The sequence below is a fragment of the Meles meles genome, chromosome 5 (assembly GCF_922984935.1).
Source record: "Meles meles chromosome 5, mMelMel3.1 paternal haplotype, whole genome shotgun sequence".
NCBI classification, from domain to species: domain Eukaryota; kingdom Metazoa; phylum Chordata; class Mammalia; order Carnivora; family Mustelidae; genus Meles; species Meles meles.
The window spans coordinates 27,117,210-27,144,120 of NC_060070.1; the positions used below are offsets into that span (position 1 = coordinate 27,117,210).

The following is a 26,911-nucleotide window of genomic DNA, read 5'->3' on the forward strand; positions in this document are numbered from 1 at the left end:
GGGCAGGGCCCATACTCATTGTTAGCTAGGAGACAGGATGCATCCCCACTGATTGAATGTCTCCACTTGACCTACCCACCCTTGTATTTGGGCTTTGTTACCTGGGACTGGTTTCCCGGACTTGCCTTTAAGTAAGTTCCCTTGGGGGCTGGGGCGCAGGGTCAATTTAAGTTTTACTGCATAATCAACAAAATGGCAGTTCAACCGGGGTAGGGCTGCTCTGGCTGAATAGGCCCTTACAATGAGTAAGAAGGTGAAGTCTAGACAACTCTAAGTGTTTTGATCTAGAGTTATGTAATGAAGTTAATATTTAAGTGGGAGAAATGTTCAGCTTCATAGACAAAAAAGGGAAAGAGAAAGGATCGATGGAGAGAGTAAGTGAAACAAAAGAGGAGTAAGTTTAACCAAGGAAGTACAAGATTTGTACACTGAAAACTAGAAAACATTGTTGAAAAAAAAAAGAATGAAAGATATCTCATGTTCACATACTGTAAGACTTAGTATTGTTAAGATAGCAATACCACACCAAAATAAAAGGCTTTTACACAGCACAGGAAACCATCAACAAAATGAAAAGGCAACCAACTCAATGGGAAAAGATATTTGCAAATGATATATCCAATAAGAAGTTAATATCCAAAGTATATAAAGAACTTCTACAACACAAAACCAAAACAAACAAAGAAACAAAAACAAATAATCTGATTAAAAATGGGCAGAGGACCTGAATAGGCATTTTTCCAAGGAAGGCACACAAATGGCCAACATTCACGTGCAAAGATGTTCAACATCAGGGAAATGCAAATCAAAACCGCAATGATATATCATGACACAGCAGTCAGAATGGCTAGACAAGAAAAAAGATAAGAAATAACAAGTATTGGTGAAGATGTGGGGGAAAGTGAACCCTCATATGCTGTTGGTGGGAATGTAAATTGGTACAACCACTGTGGAAAACAGTATGGAAGTTCCTCGAAAAATTAAAAACATAAATACCACATGATCCAGTAATTCTACTACTGGGTATTTACATTACAAAATTACAAATTTACATTATAAAATTCTACTACTGGGTATTTACATTACTACTGGGTAATTAGCATTACAAAAATGCTAATTCAAAAAGATACATGCACCCCTAAATTTACTGCAGCATTATTTACAATAGCCAAGACATAGAAGCAACCCAAATGTCCACCAGCAGATGAATGGATAAAGAAGATGTACATGTTTATGTATATGTATATGTGTATACACACACACACACACACACACGTATAATGGAATGTTATTCAGACATAAAAAAGAATGAGATCTTGCCATTTGTAGCAACATAGATAGATTTATGGTAATATGCTAAGTAAAATAAATCAGAGGAAGACAAATACCATATTATTTCATTTATATGTGGAATCAAAAAAAAAACAAAACAAAGGAACAAATAAACAAAAATCAGAAACAGACTCATAAATACAGAGAACAAACTGGTGGTTGTCAGAGGGGAGAGAGTGGGGGGATGGGCAAAATAGGTGAAGGGAATTAAGAGGTACAACCTTCCAGTTATAAAATAAAAAAGTCATGAAGATGAACGGTACCTATAGCATAGGGAATATAGTAATATTCCAATGTAAATTTTGTAAATTTTGTAAAATTTACAATGTAAAAATTGTAATAACGTTGCATGGTTACAGATAGTAACTCCACTTAATTGTGAGTACTGCATAAATATATATATATTATATATAATATATAAAATTATGGACTCACTATATTGTATAACCAAAACTAATACATTTTATGTCAACTATACCTCAATAACAAAATATTTTTAAAAATAAAAAAAGGAGGGGTGCCTTGGTGGCTCGGCTGGTTAAGTGTCTGACTCTTGATTTCAGCTGGGGTGGTGATCTGGGGCTTGAGAGATGGAGCCTGGACAGGCGCTCACCACAGAGTCTGCTGAAGATTCTCTCTCTCTCTCTGCCTTCCCCTCCCCCCTTCATGCTCTCTCTCTCTCTCTAAATAAATAAATAAAATCTTTAAAAATAAATAAATGGGGCACCTGGGTGGCTCAGTGGGTTAAGCCTCTGCCTTCCACTCAGGTCATGATCTCAGGGTCCTGGGACTGAGCCCCACATCGGGCTCTTTGCTCGGCAGGGAGTCTACTTCCCCTCTTCTCTCTGCCTGCCTCTCTGCCTACTTGTGACCTCTGTCTGTCAAATAAATAAAATAAAATCTTAAAAAATAAATAAATAAATAAAAATTTTAAAAGGAAATTTCCTCTTTAAGAACTGCTTTAGCCTATGCACCCAAGCAATCGTGCACACAGCTTTTGCTTATAATAGCAAAATATTAAGGAGATAGATACATTGTGATATCCTAATAATAATACCATAAAATCGCAGAGTAGTTCTAAAGAATGATTATATATGTACGAAAAGAGAAACAAGCTCCGAGTTATTTTGTTGTCTGAAAAAGATAGCTGACAAATTTAGTTTGATGCCACACGATATAATTTGTATATGACATTATATTAATGTAATACTTGTCTAATGAAAAAATAATAACGAAAAGCGAATGAGGGATATCAAGAAAAAGAACTATGGGGAATTACATGGGGATTAAAAAATGAAAGAACCATGGAAGAAAGAAGGAAGGATGAAAGGATTGAAGGAAAGAGGATAGGAAAGAGGAAGGAAGAAGCAGGGCTAGGGCTAGGGCCAGGCTGAATTCACACCAGGAAGCAGGAGCAATTAACAAGTAAATGCTAACAAGGATGGAGGCTTAGAGGAGGGACAAGTTGATGTCAAGGAGAAGGAAAAAAAGGAAGATCTGGAAGCCTCACATTAAAATTTCCCCAAGAAAAGCGACTTGAATGAACCCTGGTTTAGTGCTTCTAGTTCTATCCTGGGGTATCATTCCTCCCACTGCACGCGCAGCTTCAATGGTGTGAGCTGAGCTGAGTGTGTTTTTGTCCAGCCTCAGAAGTTTAGTCAAGAGAAAGTCCCCAAGGACCTGAAGAGATGGAGGCTGTGGATCATGAACTTGTACTCTTGGAAGTAGAAATGCAGCTGGGAATTCCAGGGAGACCTACACCTGTGGCTGATCTATAGGGTACCATGTCATTGGAGTTTTGATCTCATAGGGACTCTGCAGTGAAGATCAAGGCAAGGATTCGTATGGCTAGGAATAAGAAAGATAAATCAGAACACAAGGCAGCAATATTTAATATAAAATTTACCAAAGAAGGGACAACACCATGTGTACTAATGGGCTGAATATCTAAACAACACATATAAGCTTTATTAGTTACCACAAACTTAATGGCTTAAAATAACACACGTTTACTAACTCACAGTTTTGGTGGGTCTGGAGCCCAGGCATGACTTAACTGGGTCCTCCGCTTAGGGTTTTCCAAAACCACAATTAAGGTGTCCTCTGGTCCGCATCACATCTGGAGGCTTGACTGGGGAAGAATCTGTTTTCAAGCTTACTTCGATGAGTAACAGAATTCATTTCCTTGTGTTTGTGGAACCAAGGGAAATGGCTTCTTGCTGGGTGTTGGCTGGAGGCTGCTTTCAGCTCCTAGAGGCCACCTACTGTTCCTGCCACATGGACTTCCCAACATAGCCACTTCTTTCAGCAAGTCAGAGAGGACGATCTCCAAAGATAGTCTGCTAGCAAGACGGAGACTTTTGCAGTGTAATGCAGTCACAGGAGTGACATCCTTCACCTGGGCTATACTTACTGCTTATAAGTACGTCACAGGTCCCATCTGCACTCAAAGGGAGGGGATCCCACAAAGCTGTCAACACCAAGAGGTGCTGGGAATCATGGAGTCACCTTGGAGTCTTTCATACATGGATGTCTTTGCGGCTTCTGAGTTTTTAAATTAAAAATAACCATAAATACAATCCTTAAAACTTTGTGATGTGCAACACTAAATAAGAAGTAAAATCTAAACCCAGAGTACATCCGGTATCAGAGCTTGTGACCTTCACACTTCCTTGGCCATATTTCAAATGTAGATATACATAACATGTAAATACACACACCGTGGGCTAGATCCGGTTCAAATATTATTTCTCACATTTCCGAGTAAATCTCTGGAATGAAGAGTAACAGCAAAGGCTGACCAGTGTAGTGTGTTCTAGCTGTGCATTGTGTTTAGGAATATGGGTACTTGACCCTCAGTTTCAGCACAATTAAAGGAGGTTAATTTACAGTTTATATTAATTACTTTGGCAATTATTCTGGGGACCAAAAGAGACACTGATTACTCAATAAATGTTTGCTTCTGGAATCATCGTCACCAACATGGTTACATGAAGTAAAAGTGAGGGTGCTAAGAGAAGGGAGATGAAATCCTTGAGTACGGTGTGTTTCACTGGTACCTCACTGACTACCCTATGGTTTGATCACCAAAACTAAACAAAACTTCCCTAATTTCATGGGAGGAAAAATGCATTTGAGTGTTGCCTGAAATTGCATGCATTTGGCTTAGTGTTGATTTGAACATTTTCTGTCATTTGTATTTTTTTTTTTAAGATTTTATTTATTCATTTGACAGACAGAGATCACAAGTAGGCAGAGAAGCAGGTAGAGAGAGGGGAAAGGAAGCAGGCTCCCTGCTGAGCAGAGAGTCCGATGTGGGGCTCGATCCCAGGACCCTGGGATCATGACCTGAGCCGAAAGCAGAGGCCTTAACCCACTGAGCCACCCAGGCGCCCCTGTCATTTGTATTTTTAATTTTTTTCTTTCTATGGTTGTTTGCGCTTCACCTTTTTTTTTTTTTTTTTTTTTTTTTGAGATGTCCATTGATTTGACCTTTCTTTGTCCCATGCGCCCAAATACTCTCATTCCCCACTCTGGTCATTTATCTCGTCCTTTTGTTTTTGGTGTGTCGGCGGAGAGGGGCACGAGTGCGGGAGTGAGAGAGCACACATAGAGTTGCTTTTCATTTCAGTAGTCAAGTCCATCGTTCTCCAGAACAGCGAACACCAGGTCTGTTTCCTAACCGCGATCAGTGTTGACTTCGGGAAACCCTTCTTGGCAAACTTTGGTCGGCAGCGCCCGCCAGGTTTGTCCGCAGACCTGCAAGCTGGTGGCCGCGCCGCTTGCTGCGGGGAGGCTGGGGCGGCCCGGGCCCCTGCGCCGCCGCCCCCGCCCTCCCCGCTCTCCCCGCTCTCCTCGCTGCGCCCCGGGGCGCGCGCCCGTGCCCGGCCCCCGCCCGCGCCGCCGCGCGAGCTCGGGAGTGGGCTGCGGTCACGGCGCGTCCCGGCACGGGACCGACGCCGGCCGGGTGGGCGGCGAGGAGTGCGCGAGCCGGACGCCGGGGGCTTCGGCGCCGGCCAGCCCGACTCAGCGCGCTCGGCTGGGAAACTTCTGTAGGCTCAAGGCCGGAGCTCTGCGCAGGGTCGGGGAACGAAAGGTAAGGAGGGGAGCCCGGGGGCGCCTCGGCTGCCGCCTTCCGGGAGCTGTCCGCACCCTCGCACCTCGCGCGCTTTGGTGCAACTTTGCCAGCGCGACTTCTATCCCGGCGCCGCCCCAGCGTGGGGGCTGCGAGGCCGCCGACCCCCCGGGAGTGCCTTTGCTTCGCCTCCCTGTGCTCCGCGCTGCCCGCGCCGCCGCTCCGCTCCCGGCCCGGCTCGGGCCAATTCGAGCCACGGAGTCCGGGTGGCGCCGCTCGCAGCTCCGCCGGCTGAGGGTCCCTGGCTGAGGGCTCCGCGCGCACCAGCCCCTGGCAACTCCAGTCGTCTGCTCTAGAGGTGAATCTTTCCCCCAGATATTCTGTTTGCCCCACTCTTGCCCAGGCACCTTGGAGCCCAAAGAAAGAGACCAGATTTTCCAAAGAGAAAAGCTGGTCCAAGGGGCCCTGACAGTCTTAGGGTTCGTGGGGAAGTGCAGCGGTTGGAGTTCCTTTCGCAGTCTGCTAAGGGCCTGACTAGGGTCAGTGTTTTCACACTGAGTTGGGGACACGCGAAAGCTGCCTCATCAAAGGTCAAGCTGACCTGTTTTCTCTACTTGGGGATCCACCTTGAAAAAAAAAAGGAAGGAAGGAAGGAAACAAAACCACTAAATTACCTAATCACCAAGGTCAGTTACAGAGGTATAATACATTGTGAGGGTCTGTATTTTAGGAAAAGATTAAAGGCACAGAATCAAAATACAGTAATAGGGCTATGGCCAAAAAAAAAAAAAATTGTTTTAGCCAGGAGACATTTGTAAAACATGAAAAAGTTCTACATGTGACTAATAAATGGAAAAGCACAATGAGAAGCCCACTTTTGAACATAATTTAACTTGATTTAGTAAACATCTAGAATGGGACAATCTTTCTTCCTGACTTTTTATTCTAACTCTTGCACTTGGGTTTGAATTTGCAAGCTTGGCCATAAAAATTGCATTTTACGGCAGCCTTAAAAAATTATTGTTAATTTTTAAATTATTGTTAAGCCTTAAAAAATTACTGTTCATACTAAGGTTTGGTGGTGGCTATTTTCTGTTCTTTTTAACATTAGGGAGTATTGCATGATCATATCCCTTGTGTGACAGGACAGTAACCTGGCATTGTTCTTTGAGGCAAAAGAAAACCAAACAAGAACTACATGAAACAAAATACAAACAAAACAAAAATTAGATCTCCTTCGACATTACAGAATGAAGAGGTCTAGCTGATCTCAGATGATTTTAAGGCTCTTTTCCTTCCCTGAAGACCAGAGAGTTTAGGATATAAATACAAACTGAAATGGAGAGTAAGACATTTTCTGTCCTAAAATTTTATACCTATAAACTGGGAGACACTGGAGAGATGAGTTTCTTTCATCTCAATAGTGTCTCAAAATAGCTGAATCATCGTGTACCCTGTGCTTCTAAATGGTGACATTCTTTGCTTATTAAATCAAAACATGTGTTGGAAAACCAAACTCCCAGGCTTCTTAACCACAAGACTGACTAAGCATTGACACATTGGAGCATTCACGTCTGCTTGCTTTGAAACAGTCAAGATCAAGAATGGTTATGAAGTATTGGCTGTAGTGTATGAGTGTAAGAACACATAAGCAACATGGCAGGCAAGAAGTTTCAAAACTGCTTTGGAAAATATCCAAATGATGGATCGATCTGCAAGCCTGCAAACTGCAGTTGAAATTGGTTTTTATAATTATGGTTTTTGGCCAACTGGGATTGGGAACTATAGAGAGTAAGTCAGAATTGACAGGAGTATACTGAATCATTAATTAGATTTTTTTTTTTTTATTTTTGAAGAAAAAGGAAAATGTTTCTCTCTGTTACCCTAGTAGTTACAGGAAAATGTCTTAAAGTGAAAGTAATAACAAGCGTTTTTATTTTTTTAAGATTTTATTTATTTATTGGTGAGAGAGAGAGACAAAGAGCACAAGCAGGGGCGGGGGGCAGAGAGAGAGAGAAGCAGGCTCCCTGTTAAGCAAGGAGCCAGATGCGGGACTCGATCCCAGGACCTGGGAATCATGACCAGAGCAGAAGGCAGACACTTAATCGGACTGAGCCACCCAGGCATCCCATAATAGGCATTTTTTTTAAAAGTAAATAAATAACCAAAGGTTGCTGACCTAGAACAATGCTGGATCACCCTCTGACCCAAAGACTACAAGGACCTGATTCACGCAGACCCAACGTGAGACCTTCTCATTTTCTTCTTCTTCACTTGTATTCTTCAACAGAATAATAAACTCTGGTGACTCTTACACACACTATGAAATTGGTTCTAGAAAGACAATCAACTGGCTGAGCCTAGACTAGAATCTTCATTGCTCTGGGCCTCACTTTTCACTCCAGACCATGCTGGTTAAACCACTGAGGTTGCAGAGGTGTTGTGACTCCTGAATGGGTCAGTAAATGGAAGACCGCATGACTGACACATTGTAAGGACACCACTAGTTGTAATTTCCCCCATCTCCCTAAGTAGGTGTTTGTTGATTGACTGAACAAACTATAGGATGAACAGTAGTTACAGTTTTTGCTTTTAAATTCAAAAACTCTGTGTAGCAAAATCTTGATAATAGTTGAATCTGGATAATAAGTATATGGAGATTTATTATCTAGTATTTTATCTATCTTTGTATGTGTTTACTCATAAGAAAAAATTTAAGCATGGACATGGAAAAAACGCAGAAGATACATTTCTAATTTTGCACTGCACTTTAAATTGCAATTTTAAAATTATTCTATATGGCTTGGAAGGATAGACACAATTATATATAAGGAGTGAATGGCTGGGGAACGGTACTTGAGAACAATCCAAGGGGATCTTCAATTTTTGTGGAATTTTTTTTTATTATAAAAAAGACTTTTAAGATGACAGTGATGTTTGTTATTGCTGGTCATTGGGTTCATGGATTTTAGTACTTTGAAATTTTTGTATTTAAAAATTTTCAAATTAATATAAAATCACCTTATTATTTTATAAAATTGTTATAAAGAATGCAAACAATACAGATACATACAAAGACAAAAGTAAATCACCCCCCATTCAGAAATCATCATCTTTAACATTAAGTGTAGATGGTTCCATGTCTTTCCTTGCATTTGTACAAATAGAAGGATATAGATCATGTATTAATTAATACATATGTATTAATATGTAACATGCTACTCTGGGGACACAAATAATGTGTATAATCTAGGGTTTGTTTGTCTAATTGTTTTCAATCTTTGATGGACATTCTAGAAAACTAGCTTGTTTGCATTTTCATTTATGAGACTTTAGACTGTCTTTTAAAATATAGTATTTATTTAAAAATTTAGTATGCAGGGGTGCCTTGGTGGCTCAGCGGGTTAAGCCTCTGCCTTCAGCTTGGGTCATGATCTCAGGGTCCTGGGATCGAGCCCCACATCGGGCTCTCTGCTTAGCAGGGAGCCTGTTTTCCCTGTCTTTCTGCCAGCCTCTCTACCTACTTGTGATCTCTCTTTGTCAAATAAATAAATAAAATCTTTTTTAAAGGATTTAGTATGCAATAACTAACTTTAAATGAATCTTAAGTAACTTAGGTTTATTTGCATATAAGAGATATTTTTAGTTATTTAAAATAGATCTCATAATTTGAAAGTAAGCTTAAATTGTATCAACATTTGAATTTCACTAAAATGCAAGCTCTAGGAGGGCAGTGATTTATTGAATTATTGCATATTAATTAACAATATTTTCCTGGCCATTTGGAATTTCATGACAGTCAATTATGTTATACTGTTTGTTTTGAAATTAAGCATCATGTCAATGCAAGGGAAATATTAGGGAACAATTTAAGCATAGCACAGATTTTTTGCTTGCTCATGGATCATTTACTCAACCAGAATACCAGGATAATACATTAAGCTATAACTAGCTGACTTAAGCCATATAGGAATACACAAGACACAAATACACGTACACCTGAAACATCTGCCAGCTACCTTGGTTCACCACAGGTTATCCTGCAAGAGTGGGTTCTGCTATGGTTTGCAGTGGCAAACTTTTCTGTATAAAAACACAACCTTCCGCCTCCTGAGAATGTCTAAGCATCTTGATTCAACATGTCAAATAGTGCATACAAAAGGAAAGATTCAATAATGAAGAGAAACTTGAAATAACCAAACATTTCAAAAGAATCAGGAGAATATGTATATTTCCAGCAGAAATAAGGGAATGACCTACATTGCTTAACCACAGGCAGTGCTGCCACAATAAGAGGAACATCTATGGTTGGAATAACTTCCAAGTATTATACGTCAAGAAAAACAAGACCGAAAGAAATGGAAGAAATGGAAAGATTGTAAGCATGAGGATTGAGGACCAAACAAGAAACAGTCTCCCACAGTCAAAGAGAAAGCTCCTATCTCTGTGCAAACACCTTGAAAGGAAATCTCCATACCCTGCAGAAGTGCTCCTTTTACCACTAGTGGTGGCTGGTTTGGTGGTTTCAAACATCACTGTCCCTGATGTGTGGTCCACCTGGTTTATCTGGCCAGAAAAAATGAAAAAGACTAACCAGTTAGCTAGATCATATGAGCTTGTTAGGTATGTCAGAAAGAAACATGAGAACCTGAACTACATAAACACAGAAAGGTGAGTTCATTTGCTGCATATAGGTCACTTGGAGGAAAAGGAAGTGAAGGTGTCTACCTTTGATTCATATCAAGAGAAGACCATTTAATGGATCCATGGATCCGGCTTGTCTTGCATTTTTCATCATGAATGTCTGGTGAACTTACTGCTTGACATGATAGCAGCTGCTCGAAAGTGAATGGCCTGCTTGTGCCAGGTTTACTGCTGTTTCGTCAGATTAAGAATTATAGGACACTGATTGGTCCAACATGGGCCCACTGTCCCATTCCTGTGTTGCTCAAAAAGTTGTAATTTCTTTTTTTTTCTTTTTTTTTAAAGATTTAATTTTTTATTTCACAGAGAGAGAGAGCACAAGCAGGGGGAGAGGCAGAGGAGGAGGGAGAAGCAGGCTCCTGCAGAGCAGGGGAAGGCTGATATGGGACTCAATCCCAGGACTCTGGAATCATGACCTGAGCTGAAGGCAGTGGCTTAACCCACTGAGCCACCCAGGTGCCCTGAAAAAGTTGTAATTTCTTAAGAAGACATTTAAATTCACTGACTCTAGAACCAAAGGGAGAAAACAAGAATGTTGTTGATTTGTTCCAGTAAGTCCAGATATTTAGACTCAAACTGTACATGAAACAGTGTGTCATTATTTGCATCTGTCTGTCCGGGAGTGATTCTGAGCTCTATCATTTGTGTATCCTTAGGCAACCTCCTTCACTTTCCTGTACCTCATTTTTCTCATCTGTAAAACAGGGACAATAGAACTGTATATTTCAAAAAGCTGTAAGGATTAAATGACACAATATTTTAGTATTCTTAGAAACATGCCTGGCACATAGTAAATGCTCAGTAAATGTCCGATGCTGGTAGTAGCAGTGGTAGTAACAGTCATAGTAGTAAATGAGGTTCAAGAAGATGGCAGTGAGATATTGCATTAATTTCCCATTGCTCAACTCATCAGAACATGGTGGAGTCACACAATGAGGAGAATTACCGAGCTATTTATCTGAGTTTCTGTAGTCTGTCTTTTGAGTGTTAATCTCTAGATCATCTAGATCATCAAGTATTTGCCCTATGCATATGGCTCGGTTTTGCAAAGAACTAAGCTGGAAGTCACCCAAGGAAACTTGGTATTCCAGGAATTTTGGAGATTGTATATGAATGACATAATTATTCTTGAAATTGCCCATGTGTCCAAATGCTTGACAGTGTCCAAATGCTGACTCCACTAAGGAGAACTTATAATGTATTGCTGGGAACCGCTGTGAATTTACATGTAATTCCCAGGGCCGCTCTTGGTGTCTTGTTTTCCAGATACTATTCTTCAAAAGTATTACTGTTCTTACCTGATTTTCCTGATTTAAAGCTAGCAAAGATTGCATGTCTTCTCCATAGAGAAGATTACATGTCTTCTTCCAACTCCATCATAAAATGTAGATGATTAGATTAATGAAAGTCTCATGTATAGTAAGTACTCATAATTGGGTGTGTGTATTAGTTTCCTACTGCTTTATAACAGAGTACCACAAATAGTGGCTGGAAACACCACAAATTCATTATCGCATAGTTTTTGTGGGCCAGGAGTCCAGGCACAGCTGAACTGGCACAATGTACTCCTCATTTGGAGTCCAAGGTCCTCTTCCAAAATTTTCAGGTGGTTGGCAGAATTCAGCTCCTTGTTGTTGTAGGACTGACATTCCCGTTATCTTGGTCACTGTAGTTGGGGACTTCTTTCAGCTCACAGAGACAGTCCTTGGGTTGTGGCCCCCATAAGTAGTTCACAGCATGGTATTTGCTTTCTTCCAGACCAGTAGGAACATGACTCTCTAATTTTCAATCCCTCTCTAGTCCTACAATCTTATATAGATTAATAATCACAGATGATTATTCTAGCACCATTTGCCATATAATGTTAATCAAGAAAGCGTCTGTCCCATCCCATTCACAGGTCTGTCACACTCAAGGAGAGAGGATTATAGCATGTGTAAACCAATGAGACAGGAATCTTGGGGGCCATCTTACAATTTTGCCTATGTGATAAAGTGAGAAATCAGATATAGCAGCAGGTAATCAAATGAACATTAGCAAAGACATGAGAATCAGAGAAGTCTGGTGTGGGCTGTAGGCACGTTCTTTAATTTTCTCGAGTCTCAAGAGAAGCCAAGTTCTCATTGGTATGGAAGGTCAAAGGCATATTCCAGCCCAGAAGCCTAGTCATACATGAAGAAACTCGTATATTATATGAAAACAAAGGCTGGTATAGACCTTCTGGAATCCAGAAGACCACAATTCAATCTCCACTACAAAATTTATAAGATTATCTGTCTGGGATTTCCAATGTATTCCATGAGGTATCATCAGAAGATGAAATGAGAAAATGAAACAACTATTGTTGTTGTTGGATATAGTTGCTTGGGAAAGTGTAATTCTCCCAAGGCAAAGGGAAAAAGTAGTGACTTGCTTGGTAGGATAAAGAGGCCAAGAGCTATAGTGGGGTTGGCCAGCACCTATGTAGGCAGAAACCAGATGGCGACATCTATGCCATGGATAACATCTGATGATTGTAGCATGTGAATATTGTAGCCAGTATCATTTACATTTATATCAACTCTCTGTTCTTAATCTTAGATAATTCTTCCATATTTATACACTTATACATTATACATATGCACTGTTTGCCCAGGGCCATGCCAAGTCTTTTTCATTTCCTTTCTCTGTTACTTGAGAGGCTCTAGACCAGCACTGTCCAAGAGAAATATAATGCAAGTCACATACATAATTTTAAATTTTCTAATAGCTACATTGAAAAATAAGACATGGGCAGAATTAACTTTAATGTTTTATTTAACCCAGTATTTTTAAAACATAATCATTTCAGCCTATAGTCAATATAAAAGTTATAATGACATATTTTTTATCTTTGTGCTAAGTCTTTGAAATCCATGTATATAACACATCTCAATTCAGACCAGCCACATATGGCTAATGGCTACCATATTGGACAGCACAACTCTAGAATTCTAGCTAAGGCCTCAGATCATGGGCATTTAATTTCAACTCTCATTCTCTCTGCGCTCACTTTCTAGCTCATCTTGCCAACCCCGGGCTTTCTTCAGTATTGCCTTGCGTAATAGGAACTATTTTTTTTTTTTTAAGATTTTATTTATTTGACAGAGATCACAAGTAGGGAGAGAGGCAGGTGGAGAGAGAGAGAGGAGGAAGCAGGCTCCCTGCCAAGCAGAGAGCCCGACACGGGGCTCGATCCCAGGACCCTGGGATCATGACCTGAGTGAAAGGCAGAGGCTTTAACCCACTGAGCCACCCAGGCGCCCCTGTAATAGGAACTATTAAAGATCCCTCTGTCCTGCCTCTTATTTTCTGCTGTGAACTCTGTTGGTAGACCAAGAATATTAGGTTAATTGAGGATGAAACGGTGTTCCCCTTTCCTCTGATTTCTTCCCAAACTTTGGGATCTCTTAAAATTCCAAAGGGTCTTCAACCCTTCTTTGATCCTCTGTCTCAAGATGGACACTTCTTCCTTTCACTTCTCCCTCACAGTATAATATATGCTTTCCTTTCTTTCTAGTCCAACATCTAAATCATTGATTCAGGTATTAGATCTCACTGGGGCTTCTTACTTGTTCCAAAATTATTCTGAACACTGCATTTATAGCTGAGCATTGTTATCCTTATCAGTCATTGAACATTTATTGAAGACTCACTCTGTGCTGGAGAGAGGGGAATTCCATAAATGTTTCCATACATACACACATAAAATAATCAACCAAGGGCGCCTGGGTGGCTCAGTTGGTTAAGCAACTGCCTTCAGCTCAGGTCATGATCCTGGAGTCCCAGGATCGAGTCCAACATCGGGCTCCCAGCACCATGTGGAGTCTGCTTCTCCCTCTGACCTTCTCCCCTCTCATGCTCTCTCTCAAATAAATAAATAAAATCTTTAAACAAATCAACCAATAAAGCTGACATATGACCAAATATATATGACCGATGAGCAATATACATATAAAATGGTCAGTATAACATATGATGGAAGCCATGTTGACAGATAATAAAGGCCATAAAATTTCAGAGCTAGACAGTGCAATTCAGGCCACCCTGTTAAGGAAAGGCTGCTGCAAATATCCACAAGGCTTGAACCCTCTTGGAATGATGAGTGGCAAGGAAGGAAAATGCTTTCCCACCTGAGCAAAGCATGGGAATGAGAACACGCAAGGCAAAAATGTGCCTTTCCAACTCCTTCAAAATAGGAATTAAAATCAGATCCTTTACCGTACAGGCTGTTCTGGTGTCTCTCAACCTCACCCGCCCCCCCCCCCAACAGTTCTTAACCCTGGTTGCTCATCAGAAAATGCCAGTGCCTGGGCCCCACCACAGTAAGTAATTAAATGAGTGGTCTTTAGAGTGGGGCCCCAATCATAAACGCAGTGTTAAGACCTGCAGTCTAAACTCTGTTCCACTACTCGGCTCCATATTTGAACCCATGCTAGGAAAAGTCTTCTATTCCTTACCACACAGAGTCATGTTATTTTAGAGCCAGAAGGGACCTCACATTATTTTGTCCAACACTTCCATTTTACCAACGAGGAAACAGGTCTAGTAAGATTAAAATCACACAGCTCTTTAGGGGCACGGCTAAGACTAGAACCTTGCTTTTAAGTAACACTGTCAGCTGAACCGAGCAGACACAGAATGGAGCACTAACACCAGCACTACTGGCCCCGGCAGACAGTGAGAATCAAAAGCGCAAGAGTCACCAGCGCAGAAGGACAGCCAGTGGTCAGCCAGGAAGGAACAAACTGGAGGTCCGGCAAACAAACAAGGATAATTCAGAAACCATGCAGGAACAGCATAAAAAACCCTCAAACTTTAATGTGCATCAGAACCAACTGGGAGCTTACTGGAAGGGCATCTTCTTGGGTCCCTTCCAGGCTCGGTAATTCTAGGGTGGGGCCAGGGAAGGGACAGTCTAACAAGCCACCCGGGTGACACTTACATCAGTGACTTGAGGATACCTGCTGGGAAGCACTAATCCTAGGTAGAAGAGTGATGTTGTCTTCCAGGGACTGGCTTCTTGGCCATTGGAGAGTAAAGACTCAAGGGTGGGTTGGTTATGGGGGCACCCCTACCAACCGCAGGAGGTCAGGACCCGGATAGGGAAGAACAACAGAGATCACCCCTGCAGGAATGAGTATATTTAGAATTTGAAATTTAAAGTTGGGTAGCCACCGACAGTAACATTTGTATTTGTGTATTGAATTGTAATCCTCTGGGTGAAAGAAAGCTTTTAAAAACTGAATTCTCGAAAAGGCTCAGCTCTGTAAAAGGCAAGCCACAGCGATGCCATCTCTCTATTATTTTTAAATTTGCCAAGAAGTTTTAATATAGATTTCCTCATCTGAGTCTTCAAGCCCTTTAGAGTGGACCGAATAAGTGATATTACCTCTGCTCGACTGATGAATAAACATGCCCGAATTTATCTAAGCAACAAGGAGTGAACGAATGCTTACATTCTCTAAACCCGGCTACTGTGGAAGCAGAATAATAAATGTGGTTTAGTCTGTGAGCTTCGGAATCAGGCAGGACTGGGTGGAATGTTAGTCCCCGTATGAGCAAGGGGACCTGGAACAATTTGCTTACCCTCTCTGGGTTTCGATTTTTCTCATATGTAAGATGGAGATGTAGTACCTTCCCCAGGGGGTTGTCGTGAAGGTTAAGTGAGGTAATTTCTAAATACTTCTGGCAAGTAGGTCCTGAGTAAGTATACCTCCTTGAGAATAAATAGAGAAAACCAGCTTTAAGCAAATGATTATTTTTGCATATGGAACACATACCAAAGTTAGGATCTATTCCAATTAATGAGTAGAATATTGATGGCATTTTTATCTTCTGGGTTGCCTAGCAACCAAAACTAACGCACTACCACAAGCTACGTGAGTTGTTGTTTTTAATCAGATTAAAATTCCACTGCTCTTAAGGAACTCAATTTCTATGAAGACAAAAGGAATCCCCTATGAGTTTGGAGTTGTGCCAGACATTTAAACAAGTAGTGTCCCACCTCCTCAGTGATTTTGTACCAAACTGCCTTGGATGTTGGAATAGTCCCTACTTCTTTTCCCCTGGGTGACAGATTTTAGATCATCCGTTAAGTCGGAGAGAGAATAGGCATGGAGGAGGCAGCCTGCTTGCACCTGGATACCAGGGTACTCAATCAACGCTCCCTGAGGGCCAGAAATACAAAAACATTTGTCTTCGCCCCTTAAGAGTTTCAGAAGCTAGGAGAGGAAGTCCACCAGTGTTGAATAATAATACAGCAAATTATTTCATGAGTGGCTTTCTAGGTCTATCTCCCTGGCTCCGGCGGTGAGCATTACGGATGGAGCAGTACACGTGGATATGGCAGGTCTTAAATATCGGTGTTAGGATTATTATTTTCCTGGCAAACCAATCCGGACAGAATATCCCACTATGTCCCAACACGTTCATATCCGATTCCCAGCCTTGAAAGGTGGCCCTGCCTGCTGGTGAGGGCATGGCATTGAGTGGACTGGGTCTCATACCTCGTGGCTGGGACTTCCTGCCTCTCTTACCTCAAGCCCATTACTTGGCGGATCTCATGCCCTGCTTTTCTCGTTTGCAAGCAGGGCATGATGATTTAGAGTCTGCCTCCCTCACAGCAACAAGTCTAATGCAATGAGATAATAAATGTACAAGTTGTAAATAGATAAATGCAATTTCTGATCTAGTCTTAATCAGCTGGTCCGAATTCTCCATCATATTTCATGGAGCATGCTTGTACCTGCCTTTAAGGTTCCTCTATAACTTATTCCTCTATAACCCAGGGTCTTACAGTCTAAGGAGTAGAAAGGGGGGAGCTGGGAATTATTGTGTTTATTTACACTTACTTTTTGTCTCCATCATTTGTCCGTGTGCTAATTTCTCTTGCGGGGAAGGTGGGCTTTGTTGCTGGACAATCCATTGTGCTACTTTGGCATCTCAACGTTTATTTACCCAAAAACAGGACTTAAGGCCTCCAGGCCTTCTAAGCAGGCAGCTGGCCGATGAATCACGTTCAGTCAGAGAGTGCTGCTGGCACACATCAGAGGAACAGTCATGCCCGTCACCTGCCCCTGTCAGTTCTTTCTCTTCTAATAAAATACATCTGTTTTGGTGACTGAATAAAAACACACCAAGTGGAGAAAGGCTGGGTGTGGAGTAATTTAATCAGGGCCAGTCAGCACTCCGTGTTGCTGTGTGGAGTGATACAGGAGCAAGGACAGGAAGATGGTTTGGTAGCAGCTTCTTGAAACAGAAGCTGCCGGAAAGGACCGGAAGCCCAGTTCCTCTGATGATCACAATGGGTCACCCTCCTGGAATGCAGGTGGCCCAGTCTGTCCCCCAAATCCCGATCGTCAGGGGACAAGATTCCCAGAAGCTCCCTTCTGCATTGCCGCAAAGGTTTTACATGGCCCTTCTCTGTTAGCATCATTTTAACATTTTGTTGAGGATTATAAATTTTTAAGGCAGTTCAAACCGAAGTTCAGAGCTCTGCCAAGCAGCGCTTTTTAATATTGGCTTTCGTGGCTGTGTTAGGTATCCTGAGGAACTGATTAATTTAAAATACCCTAGTTTTGTAAAAGTGAAACAGCAGGGAGACTGACATTTGCAGTCTGGTATTCTGCAGTTCTCACTACTCATTGTATTTTTTTTAAAAAACTTTTCTTTGTTGTGAATATCCAGTAGTGTATAATTTTTGTGTTGCGCTTACAGAGGAGAAAGTAAACACTTTCAGGGTGCTGGTCTGCCCCGACTCACATGATCTCACAGAGTGATGGGGGAGGCACGAACTAGGGGACACGGGGGGGTTAAAGTGCATTTGAAAGTAGCTTTAGTACAAATGGCAATGCAAGTTCTAGGTCTGTGTTATTTATTTTTTCTTTTTTTAATGATTCACCTGGTGATGCTCTTAAAGGCATTACTTGCTGAGAAAAGGATCCACTATCCAGGACGAAGAGCCAGAACAGCGGCTCCTTTGCTTCCATTTCTAGTTCTGTTGGTGATTATACTGTTCCCTTTTTTACTTCAGCCAAGTCATTTTCACCTCTCCGTGTGTATTTTTTTTCTATGAGACGAGATCTGTGATATTCGATATTTTATTAACAGGTGTTCTGGAAATGATCTATCTCAAAAATAAAAGCACTAAATATAGCACTTAAGTTCAAGGCTTCTGAATGTTGTTATGGTTTAAAAATCCAGTCGACTGAATGCTTCACAGTGAAACTATTTATTGTTAAGAAATCTGGAGGTAAATGATACATATCCTACAGCTCTATCATCCCGGGTGAATCTCTCCTGACTCAGATCACACATTAACATTTTTACCATATGGCTCAAAGGGTAGAGAATATATGTGCAGAGGAACAAGTCGGTAACATTTTTTGACCATCTGGTAAATAAATGTGTAAGCAGCAGGAATTTTAATATTATTTATTTAGTTATATGGGTGCAGACTTTAACTTGAAATAACAAGTTATTTCTCTAATGCAGTAAGGTAGATCTGAATTTATATGTCTCAAATAATTTTGATCTAATTCATGAAACAGAATCCTGGTCTACTCTGTGCTCTTAAAATCAGACTCCTGACATGGATGGAACTAGAGGGTATTATGCTGAGCGAAATAAGTCAATCAGAGAAAGATAATTATATGATCTCTCTGATATGAAGAATTTGAGAGGCAGGGCGGGGGATTACTGGGGAGGGGGAGCGGTAGGGAAGGAAAAAATGAAACAAGATGGATCAGGATGGAGACAAACCATAAGAGACTCTTAATCTCAAGAAGCAAACCGAAGGTTGCTGGGGGGTGGGGGGTATGGATAGGGTGGCTGGGTTATGGACATTGGGGAGGGTATGTGCTTTGGTGAGTGCTGTGAAATGGGTAAGCCTGATGGTTCACAGACCTGAACCCCTGGGGCAAATAATACGTTATATGTTAATTTAAAAAATTGGACTCCTGATTACGTGTTTCTCGTGTTTATTGTTTTAGTAGGGCTCCTTACAGTGCCTCATTTAAAGTCTTTTTCATGAGAGGCCCCATGATTGGATCCAGCCTCCAGGCTTATGGGCCAAATTTCTGCTCTATCCTGACCACTGTGTGGCCTGAGATAAATTATTTGGCCTCTCGAAGCCTTGAATTCTTCATCTGTAGACAGTGAATACCATTGTCCAACAGTTCTCTCTCGGAGGGTGGGCCACGAAAGGCCATGGATCGATGCATCAGAATCATGTGGGGGGGCCTGTCAAGAGACTAACCCACAGGCCCTACGCTCAGACAGTCTGACTCAGTATGCCTGCACACAGCCTATGCATCTGCATTTTTAGTCACTGTCCCAAGAGATTCTGAGGTACACTGAGCTATTATTATGAAGACGAGTTGATGACAGCACCTAGCTTTCTAGCAAAATATGTAGCTAGCTAGGTCTAACGAATATTAAAATTTGGGGAAATAATTTTTTTTAAGATTTTATTTATTTATTTGACAGAGAGAGAGAGGGGGAGAGATCACAAGTAAGCAGAGAGGCAGGCAGAAAGAGAGGGAAGCAGGCCCCCTACTGAACAGAGCCTGATGTGGGGCTCGATCCCAGAACCCTGGGATCATGACCTGAGCCGAAGGCAGAGGCTTTAACCCACTGAGCCACCCAGGCACCCCGGGAAATAATTTTTTATTGTTATTAAACATAACCCTAAAACTACATATGTGCTATCCTAGAAACTTAACAGCTTTTGTGCCCTCTCTGTATTATTCCTTTTAACTAAAACAAATATATAATTATGTCAAAATAAAATGTTAAAAAATATTCTAATTTCATAGAAAATGGGATATCAACTTGAATAGTAATGCTGGGGATTCAATTAAATATACCCCTCAATTTTCCTTGTCTAATTAGATCCTTCTTTTTTTTCTTGTCCAGGAAACCATAAAATATCTGTGGACTAGAACTAAATCAGGAGCTCAGATGAACTTAAAGAAGCTAGCCTGGGACTTTTGGTTTTTCAAGATCTAACCACTACAACCCCAGGGTCCAGGCTATCTCGGGTTTTATAAGGATGTAGGGAAACTCTGATGATGGAAAAACAAAGGACTTAACTACTTGCTTCAATATCATCTAATGTCAGCTGAAAAGTGAACCAGACAGAAGGACAGCCATGGAGAGAAATTCAAGTCTGTGGACGAACCTGATAGATGAGCACCCGGTCTGCATCACCTGGAAACAGGAGGCCGAAGGAGCCATTTATCATCTTGCCAGTATTTTATTTGTCGTAGGTTTCATGGGCGGCAGTGGATTCTTCGGGCTCCTTTACGTCTTCAGTTTGCTGGGCTTGGGATTTCTCTGCTCTGCCGTCTGGGCTTGGGTCGATGTCTGCGCGGCCGACATATATTCCTGGAATTTCGTCCTGTTCGTCATCTGCTTCATGCAGTTCGTTCACATTGCGTATCAAGTGCGCAGCATAACTTTTTCCCGAGAATTCCAGCTGTTGTACAGCTCCCTTTTCCAGCCTCTGGGGACCTCGTTGCCCGTCTTCAGAACAATCGCTCTGAGCTCTGAAGTGGTGACTTTGGAAAAGGAACACTGTTACGCCATGCAGGGGAAAACCTCCATTGATAAACTCTCCCTGCTTGTTTCGGGAAGGTTCGTACTCTTGGTCCTTCCTCTATAGTAGTTATTTCTGCTGTACGAGCTACTAGCTGGTGTTTCTTTTTGCTACACTTTTCCATCTTAACGTAACACAGTCCTGGGCGGTTTTTAGCACTGTGAGGCATGAGAAACCCCTTGACAATACGTGAGTCATGGACATAGGCATTTAGAGTATATGCTGTTATTTACTCAAAGCAGGATATAATCTAGAGCCTTAATATTTCTTCTTAGCAATCAAATGTACAAATGGGTTTGTCTGGATATGCTATTTGTTTCTAAGCTAGTCACTGAGCGTCAAGAACAGGATGGTGCCAGCTTCAATTAATAGAATACTCAATGTTGGCATCCAAAGTACTTTAAATAAAAGACTCTGATGGGGCATTCTTTTAAGTAATAGAGAACATTTAAGTTGTATAATGATCAATTTTTCAGTAAATTCTAGAATTGCCCACTTGCTAGAAGCAGGGGGTGCACCATATATATTTTTTATATTTATATTTGTAGGTATATAAATTTTGAAAACACAAGGTTCAGGGGAAGAAACAATAATGTTCAAATATCTTTAAAAGCTTAAATATTTAGTCAAAGGAGTATCTACAGTGATACTCCTTTATATTCTGCAGTGTTTTCCTACTTAATTTAAAATCTGAGTGAGTGCATTGAAACTTTGTCTTGAAGTGTCTTGAAATATAATAAATCCACACAAATGGGCACATACCATCCATGTACACCTTGATGCACTATCTGATGAATTTCACCCAATATTCCAGAATCCCAACTGTGAGGAGCATCAGTACATGTTCAGTCTTACAGGAGATTTTGTCACTTACTGTAATGTATGAATTTAATATTTTAGCCTACAAAATTTTAAAAGCCATAAAGGCCACCAGAGATCTGAAATACTGCTCCCTCCCCCTTGCCTCCAGTTATGGGCTTGCTTTCTCCTCCTCTCACAAATGATGTTCTTTGTGTTTGGGTAGGATCAGAGTGACCGTTGATGGCGAATTTCTGCATTACATTTTCCCCTTCCAGTTCCTGGATTCTCCTGAATGGGACTCACTGAGACCCACAGAGGAAGGCATCTTTCAGGTAAGGGATAACTGGACCAGAGAGTGAGCACTGCCTCTTCCAAACAGATGTTTGTTTAAAAACAGGCAAACAGGGCGCCTGGGTGGCTCAGTGGGTTAAGCCGCTGCCTTCGGCTCAGGTCATGATCTCAGGGTCCTGAGATCGAGTCCCACGTCGGGCTCTTTGCTCAGCAGGAGCCTGCTTCCTTCTCTCTCTCTCTGCCTGCCTCTCTGTCTATTTGTGATCTTGCTCTGTCAAATAAATAAATAAAAAATCTTTAAAAAAAAAAAAAAACAGGCAAACAAATAAAACAGCCGATGACAGAGCAGTGATTTATATTCAACTTTGGAATGTACTTTGCAGCATGCGTTGACTTCCCAGTTCTGTTTGAATCTTGCTGATTACCGTCACTGTGCAGGGCCAGTGACAAGAAAAAGAACAGGTTCTGTATATGGCAGAAAGAGTCCACGAAAGATGCTCTTCAGTTTTCCTTTGCTTAGCTGCATATACGGAGATTAAAATACAATTAATTGGGATTTGACTATAAACAAAACACTGCCACTGACACAGTGTAGAGAAACACCAAGAATTTAACAGTCTGCCCTTATTACAGAAATGAGTGACCCTTTTTTTTTTTTAAAGATTTTATTTATTTATTTGAGGGAGAATGAGTGAGAGAGAGCATGAGAGAGGAGAAGGTCAGAGGGAGAAGTGGACTTCTCAAGGAGCTGGTAGCCTGATGCGGGACTCGATCCTGGAAGTCCAGGATCATGACCTGAGCTGAAGGCAGTTGCTCAACCAACTGAGCCACGCAGGCACCCAACAAAAATGAGTGATAGTGATTCTTAAGATTTAAAATGCTAATAGATTTCAGTTGTTTTCTAGCAAAAAAAAAAAAAAATGCTAAACTTACCATCACTACTCTGCTGCTGTGTCTGATAATTTCGAAAGATACTTACTTCGGTGGATTCTATTATGGTATATTGTTTTCCTACGATGAATACATGTAACATACGTGTGTGTATGCAACTACAAATTCATATACATATGCAGAATAGGTAAATAAATTCTATTTTGTGCTACAGAAATGATTAGAATTAAATATTTGTCTGCAGTCTTTGGGACTGACTTGGAAATACTTCTCTAACGTTCGCCAACTTCATTATTTTTTAGTATCGAGTAGCTCTTGCTTCAGTAAAAGGCAAAAATACATCCACCCAGACTTTGAAAAGAGGTGAATTGGGAATGGGCACAACATTGTGATTGTTCATGTTATAAATTATGTGTGTACCAAGACATTATGTGTTTCTCCCCATTTTTATCCTATATCATGAGTCGGCTTTTTTAACCTAAGAAATCAGCAAGTGAAAGTCATTTAAAATAGGGGCAAAAAAAAAAGGTGGGGGGGAGGGGAGGCAGAACTTGAAAAGGTGGGGGGGAGGGGAGGCAGAACTTGAGTTGATTCCTAATCTTTGTTTTTTATGTGGCCCTACACTTTCTTTTAGGTAACCCTCACAGCAGAAACTGATTGTCGCTATGTGTCTTGGAGGAGAAAGAAATTGTATTTGCTCTTCGCTCAGCATCGTTACATCTCCCGCCTGTTTTCAGTTTTAATTGGCAGTGACATTGCCGATAAACTCTACGCCTTGAATGACAGGGTATATACAGGAAAAACATACCACTACGATATTCGGTTACCCAACTTCTATCAAATGTCTAGTCCAAAAATACGCAAATCACCCCTGACAGAACATTTCCGGAATTCCAGACGGGAGTGTGATAAGTGATATCAAGAGTCGGAAGTTTGATAATCATAGAGAAGACCCTCTTCGTCATTCCCCCAAATGAAATACAGAAAATTGCACTCACTATTATTTTTCTAAATCAAACTCAGAGGCAGGATGCCACTGCCAGCTGTTTGACTCATCTCAACTTCTGCATTGTGAATAAAGTTTACAAATCTCTCTGTATTTCTTATTGGAATAAATGGGGAGGGGGGAAATGAATAACTGTGGGCAGTTTCTCCTTTTCTGTGTCAGAACTGGAAGAATGGAATTTTGTGTTCTCCAATATTTCCTCAGATCTATTCAAATCTGATGTCCTGCCCTATTGAGTTGGGCACTGCTTCTCAAGAAGCAGCCAGAAAGTGCTCTCAGCGTGAGAGTGGGCTGGGACCGTCCACCTCAGTGTTTCCAGAACTGACGTTTGGCCACAACCTCTGACAAAAACAAGGTGGATTACTGTGGTAGGCAGTGATTATTTATTTTAAATGTGAAGTTGTTTACTATGACTAGAAAGTAGAATAAATGCAAGAGATGATATGTCCATCTTGAAGGCTATTCTACTGCAACAAATACTTTATCAGCTCAATCTTTCAGTAACATTTAAAAAAAAGGCATTTCGTGGAAGACAAAGATGTATATTAATTACAGAGTAAAAAGAATACCCAGGAACAAATAGTAAAAACGTCGCACAGTATTTCAGTCTCTCACAGTTAGCTGAAAGAGCAAGCGTGAATGGTCTGAATGGACAGCAAGGGACCCGTAGTGAAAGTTCTACCCACCGCACAAACACGGAAGACCCTTCGACATCGTAGAGAACAGCTACCAGACAGATGGGCAATCTGATCCCTATCTTCAGAAAACTGGGTTTCTGGTGATCATGAGCAGGCCACGTTCCTTGGCAGAAAGATAAATCATCTTTAACCAATTTAACCAATACGTACTGAGCCCTGCTTTGGCTCCACGTGCTGTCCTGAGCACTAGTGATACCTCACGTAACAGGTTTCATTCCTCAAAGAACTTACATTCCGGGGGGAGGGAGACCAATAGTAAAATAAAACAGAAAAGCCTGAAGTTAAAAGAGGGTCACCGCAGAGGGAGAGAGACTAATTAGGGACGGTGGGTAGAACGGGGCATTGTCATTTTAATAGGATGGTGACAGAAGGCCTGAATAAGAAGGTAACGTTTGAATAGAGATCGGAGGGAAGTAAAGGAGCAATGGTGCAGACACCTGGGGAATGAGCAATCTGGGCGAGCAGAGAGAAAGCACATGGGTAGGCTTTAGGTCTGAGCAGCAGCAGCTACAAGGAAGCATGGCTACAACAGAAGGAGCACTAGGGAGAAATGACAAAGAGAATTTGGGGCAGATTGGGTGGGGCCCAATAACTCACTGTAAGGACTTTGGCTTTTATTCGGGGAGTGACCAGAAGCCACTGGGAGTTTTAAATAGAAGGTGGTATGATTGACCCTATTCAATAAATTCGACTATCACATTGGTCAGCCTAGTGAGAACACACTGGGGGGGAAGGGGAACAAGAAGAGTGGACTTGGAAGGGGAGATGAGGGCTAAGTGTGAGATGCCTTTTGGGTCGGAGGCTCCGGCTTTGGGAATGCAGGAGGAACAACAGAAATGACCACTGGGCTGCCATCTTCCAGGCCCCGCCCCCACCTTAAACCTTGACTCTCCCGCCAAAAGGATGTATGCCCAAGACACGTCTCTATAAGCAACCGGATACCTATGCAGGAAACAGGAGCATCAGGACTCCCCCATACCCTCCGATCACCAAATTCCCTACCTTATATGGCTGTAAACCTATGCCCTGTCTTAACCCAGATAAAAAAGACTCCCCCAACCCACTCCCACGCGACTTCCCCCACTCCTCTCCAGAGTCACGGAACCTCGCCCAAGGGTGCCTTTAATAAATCTTGCCTTGTGCCTACCTCGCCTGGTGTCGTGTTTATCTCACCTGTAAAACCTTACAATGCCTACTAGACACTTAAATAGAATAAATAGTTGGATGAGTCTAGAGTTCAAGAGAAAAGTCTGGGCTAGAGATAAAAATTTGAGCGTATGTCACCTACAGATGATATTTTAAAGCCATGAGACTAGATGAGATGGCCAAGGGAATAAGTGTAGTTTCAGAAGAAACCTATTGGGAGGACCTTTCCTTGGAGCACTCCATTGTTAAGAGCACAGGGAGATGCGGAAGAGTCAGCAAAGGACAAGAGAAGGGGCAGCTAGTGAGGCAGGAAGAAAACCAGAAGCATCAGGTCCTGGAAGTCAAGTGAAGAAAGTGTTCAAGGAGAAGGGAGCGATGAACCGTCTCAAACGGGGCTGACAGGTCAGGTGCTGTAAAGTCTGTGAAGAAACCACAGGGCTGAGCAGCATGGAGGTCCGCGGTGAACGTGACAGGAACAGTTTTAGTGCAGTGACTGGGAACAAACACCTGACTAAAGCAAGTTGAGGGGAAAGGAAAGGCAAGAATTTAGAAAAGCAAGTACAGGTAAGCTTTTCAAGGAATGTTGATGTGAAGTTTAATAGGAAGAACAGTAGCCTGAGCAGGAAGTGGGGTCCAGAGAGAAGATGCTTTTCTGTGCTTGGTTGTAAGATAAGGGAAATAATGGTGTATTTGTATGCTGATGGGATTGATCCAGGAGAGAGGGGTGAATTGCTGGAGGGATGACCTTGAGCAGGTGAGTGATGATGGGATCCTGTGAACTTACACAGGAACAGGGACAATCAATCAGGAAGAAGAGCAGGCAGAAATTATGGGGGAGCACAGCTGCTGGCAAATGAGAGATGTACTGGGAGCTTGTGGAAGTTTCCTCATGATTCTCTTTTCTCAGTGACCCAGGAAGCAAAGTCAGCAAGAAGAGTGGGGGAAGAAGTATTGGGGTTATGTAACATACATTACCTTTCTGTACGTTAGCATCTGCTCAAGTGGGACAGTGTGACCAGGTCTGAATCATTAGTCTGGATGAGCTCCTGAACTCAGTCAGTTCAGCACGAACTAAAGGAGGGGCTGGCTCCCAGGCCACCATGGGCAGCTATTACCCAAGCAGACACAATGGCAGCTCTCTGCTGGGTACAACAGAAGGCCTTCAGCTATTAAAGTACAGAGCATCCTAAGGAGAAGCCACACCTTAAGTTAATACCAGCTAATAATTTCACAGGTGTTCTTGACCGGAGAGCTTTCTAACCAGGAAAATCAACCGAGAACAAACCACAGAGAAATGGGATGTAGACTTTTGGTTCAAATCATGTTGGCAGAGGGAGCAGAAGAATTTA

General features: G+C 41.8%; 1 protein-coding gene across 2 annotated transcripts; it reads left to right on the forward strand.

Annotated features, from left to right (window-relative positions):
- Window positions 1-4,940: 4,940 nt before the first annotated feature.
- On the forward strand, window positions 4,941-23,805 carry POPDC3 (popeye domain containing 3). 2 transcript variants are annotated; one of them, XM_046005913.1, is made up of 4 exons: window positions 4,941-5,001; window positions 20,048-20,767; window positions 21,754-21,862; window positions 23,347-23,805. In XM_046005913.1, the coding sequence occupies exons 2-4, from the start codon at window positions 20,283-20,285 to the stop codon at window positions 23,626-23,628; spliced, it is 876 nt and encodes a 291-aa protein (XP_045861869.1). In that variant the 5' UTR covers window positions 4,941-5,001; window positions 20,048-20,282; the 3' UTR covers window positions 23,629-23,805. The 2 variants fall into 2 exon arrangements, with proteins under 2 accessions (XP_045861869.1, XP_045861868.1); XM_046005912.1 differs by lacking the exon at window positions 4,941-5,001 and adding an exon at window positions 5,246-5,428.
- The last annotated feature ends 3,106 nt before the right edge of the window (window positions 23,806-26,911 follow it).

What these genes read in the sequence shown, in the direction of transcription:
- POPDC3 (XM_046005913.1), top strand. Translation starts at nt 20,283, where the DNA reads ATGGAGAGAAATTCAAGTCTGTGGACGAACCTGATAGATGAGCACCCG. An exon ending in TCCCTGCTTGTTTCGGGAAG is followed by an intron (nt 20,768 to 21,753) that starts GTTCGTACTCTT and finishes GTGTTTGGGTAG; the next exon opens with GATCAGAGTGACCGTTGATG. An exon ending in CAGAGGAAGGCATCTTTCAG is followed by an intron (nt 21,863 to 23,346) that starts GTAAGGGATAAC and finishes ACTTTCTTTTAG; the next exon opens with GTAACCCTCACAGCAGAAAC.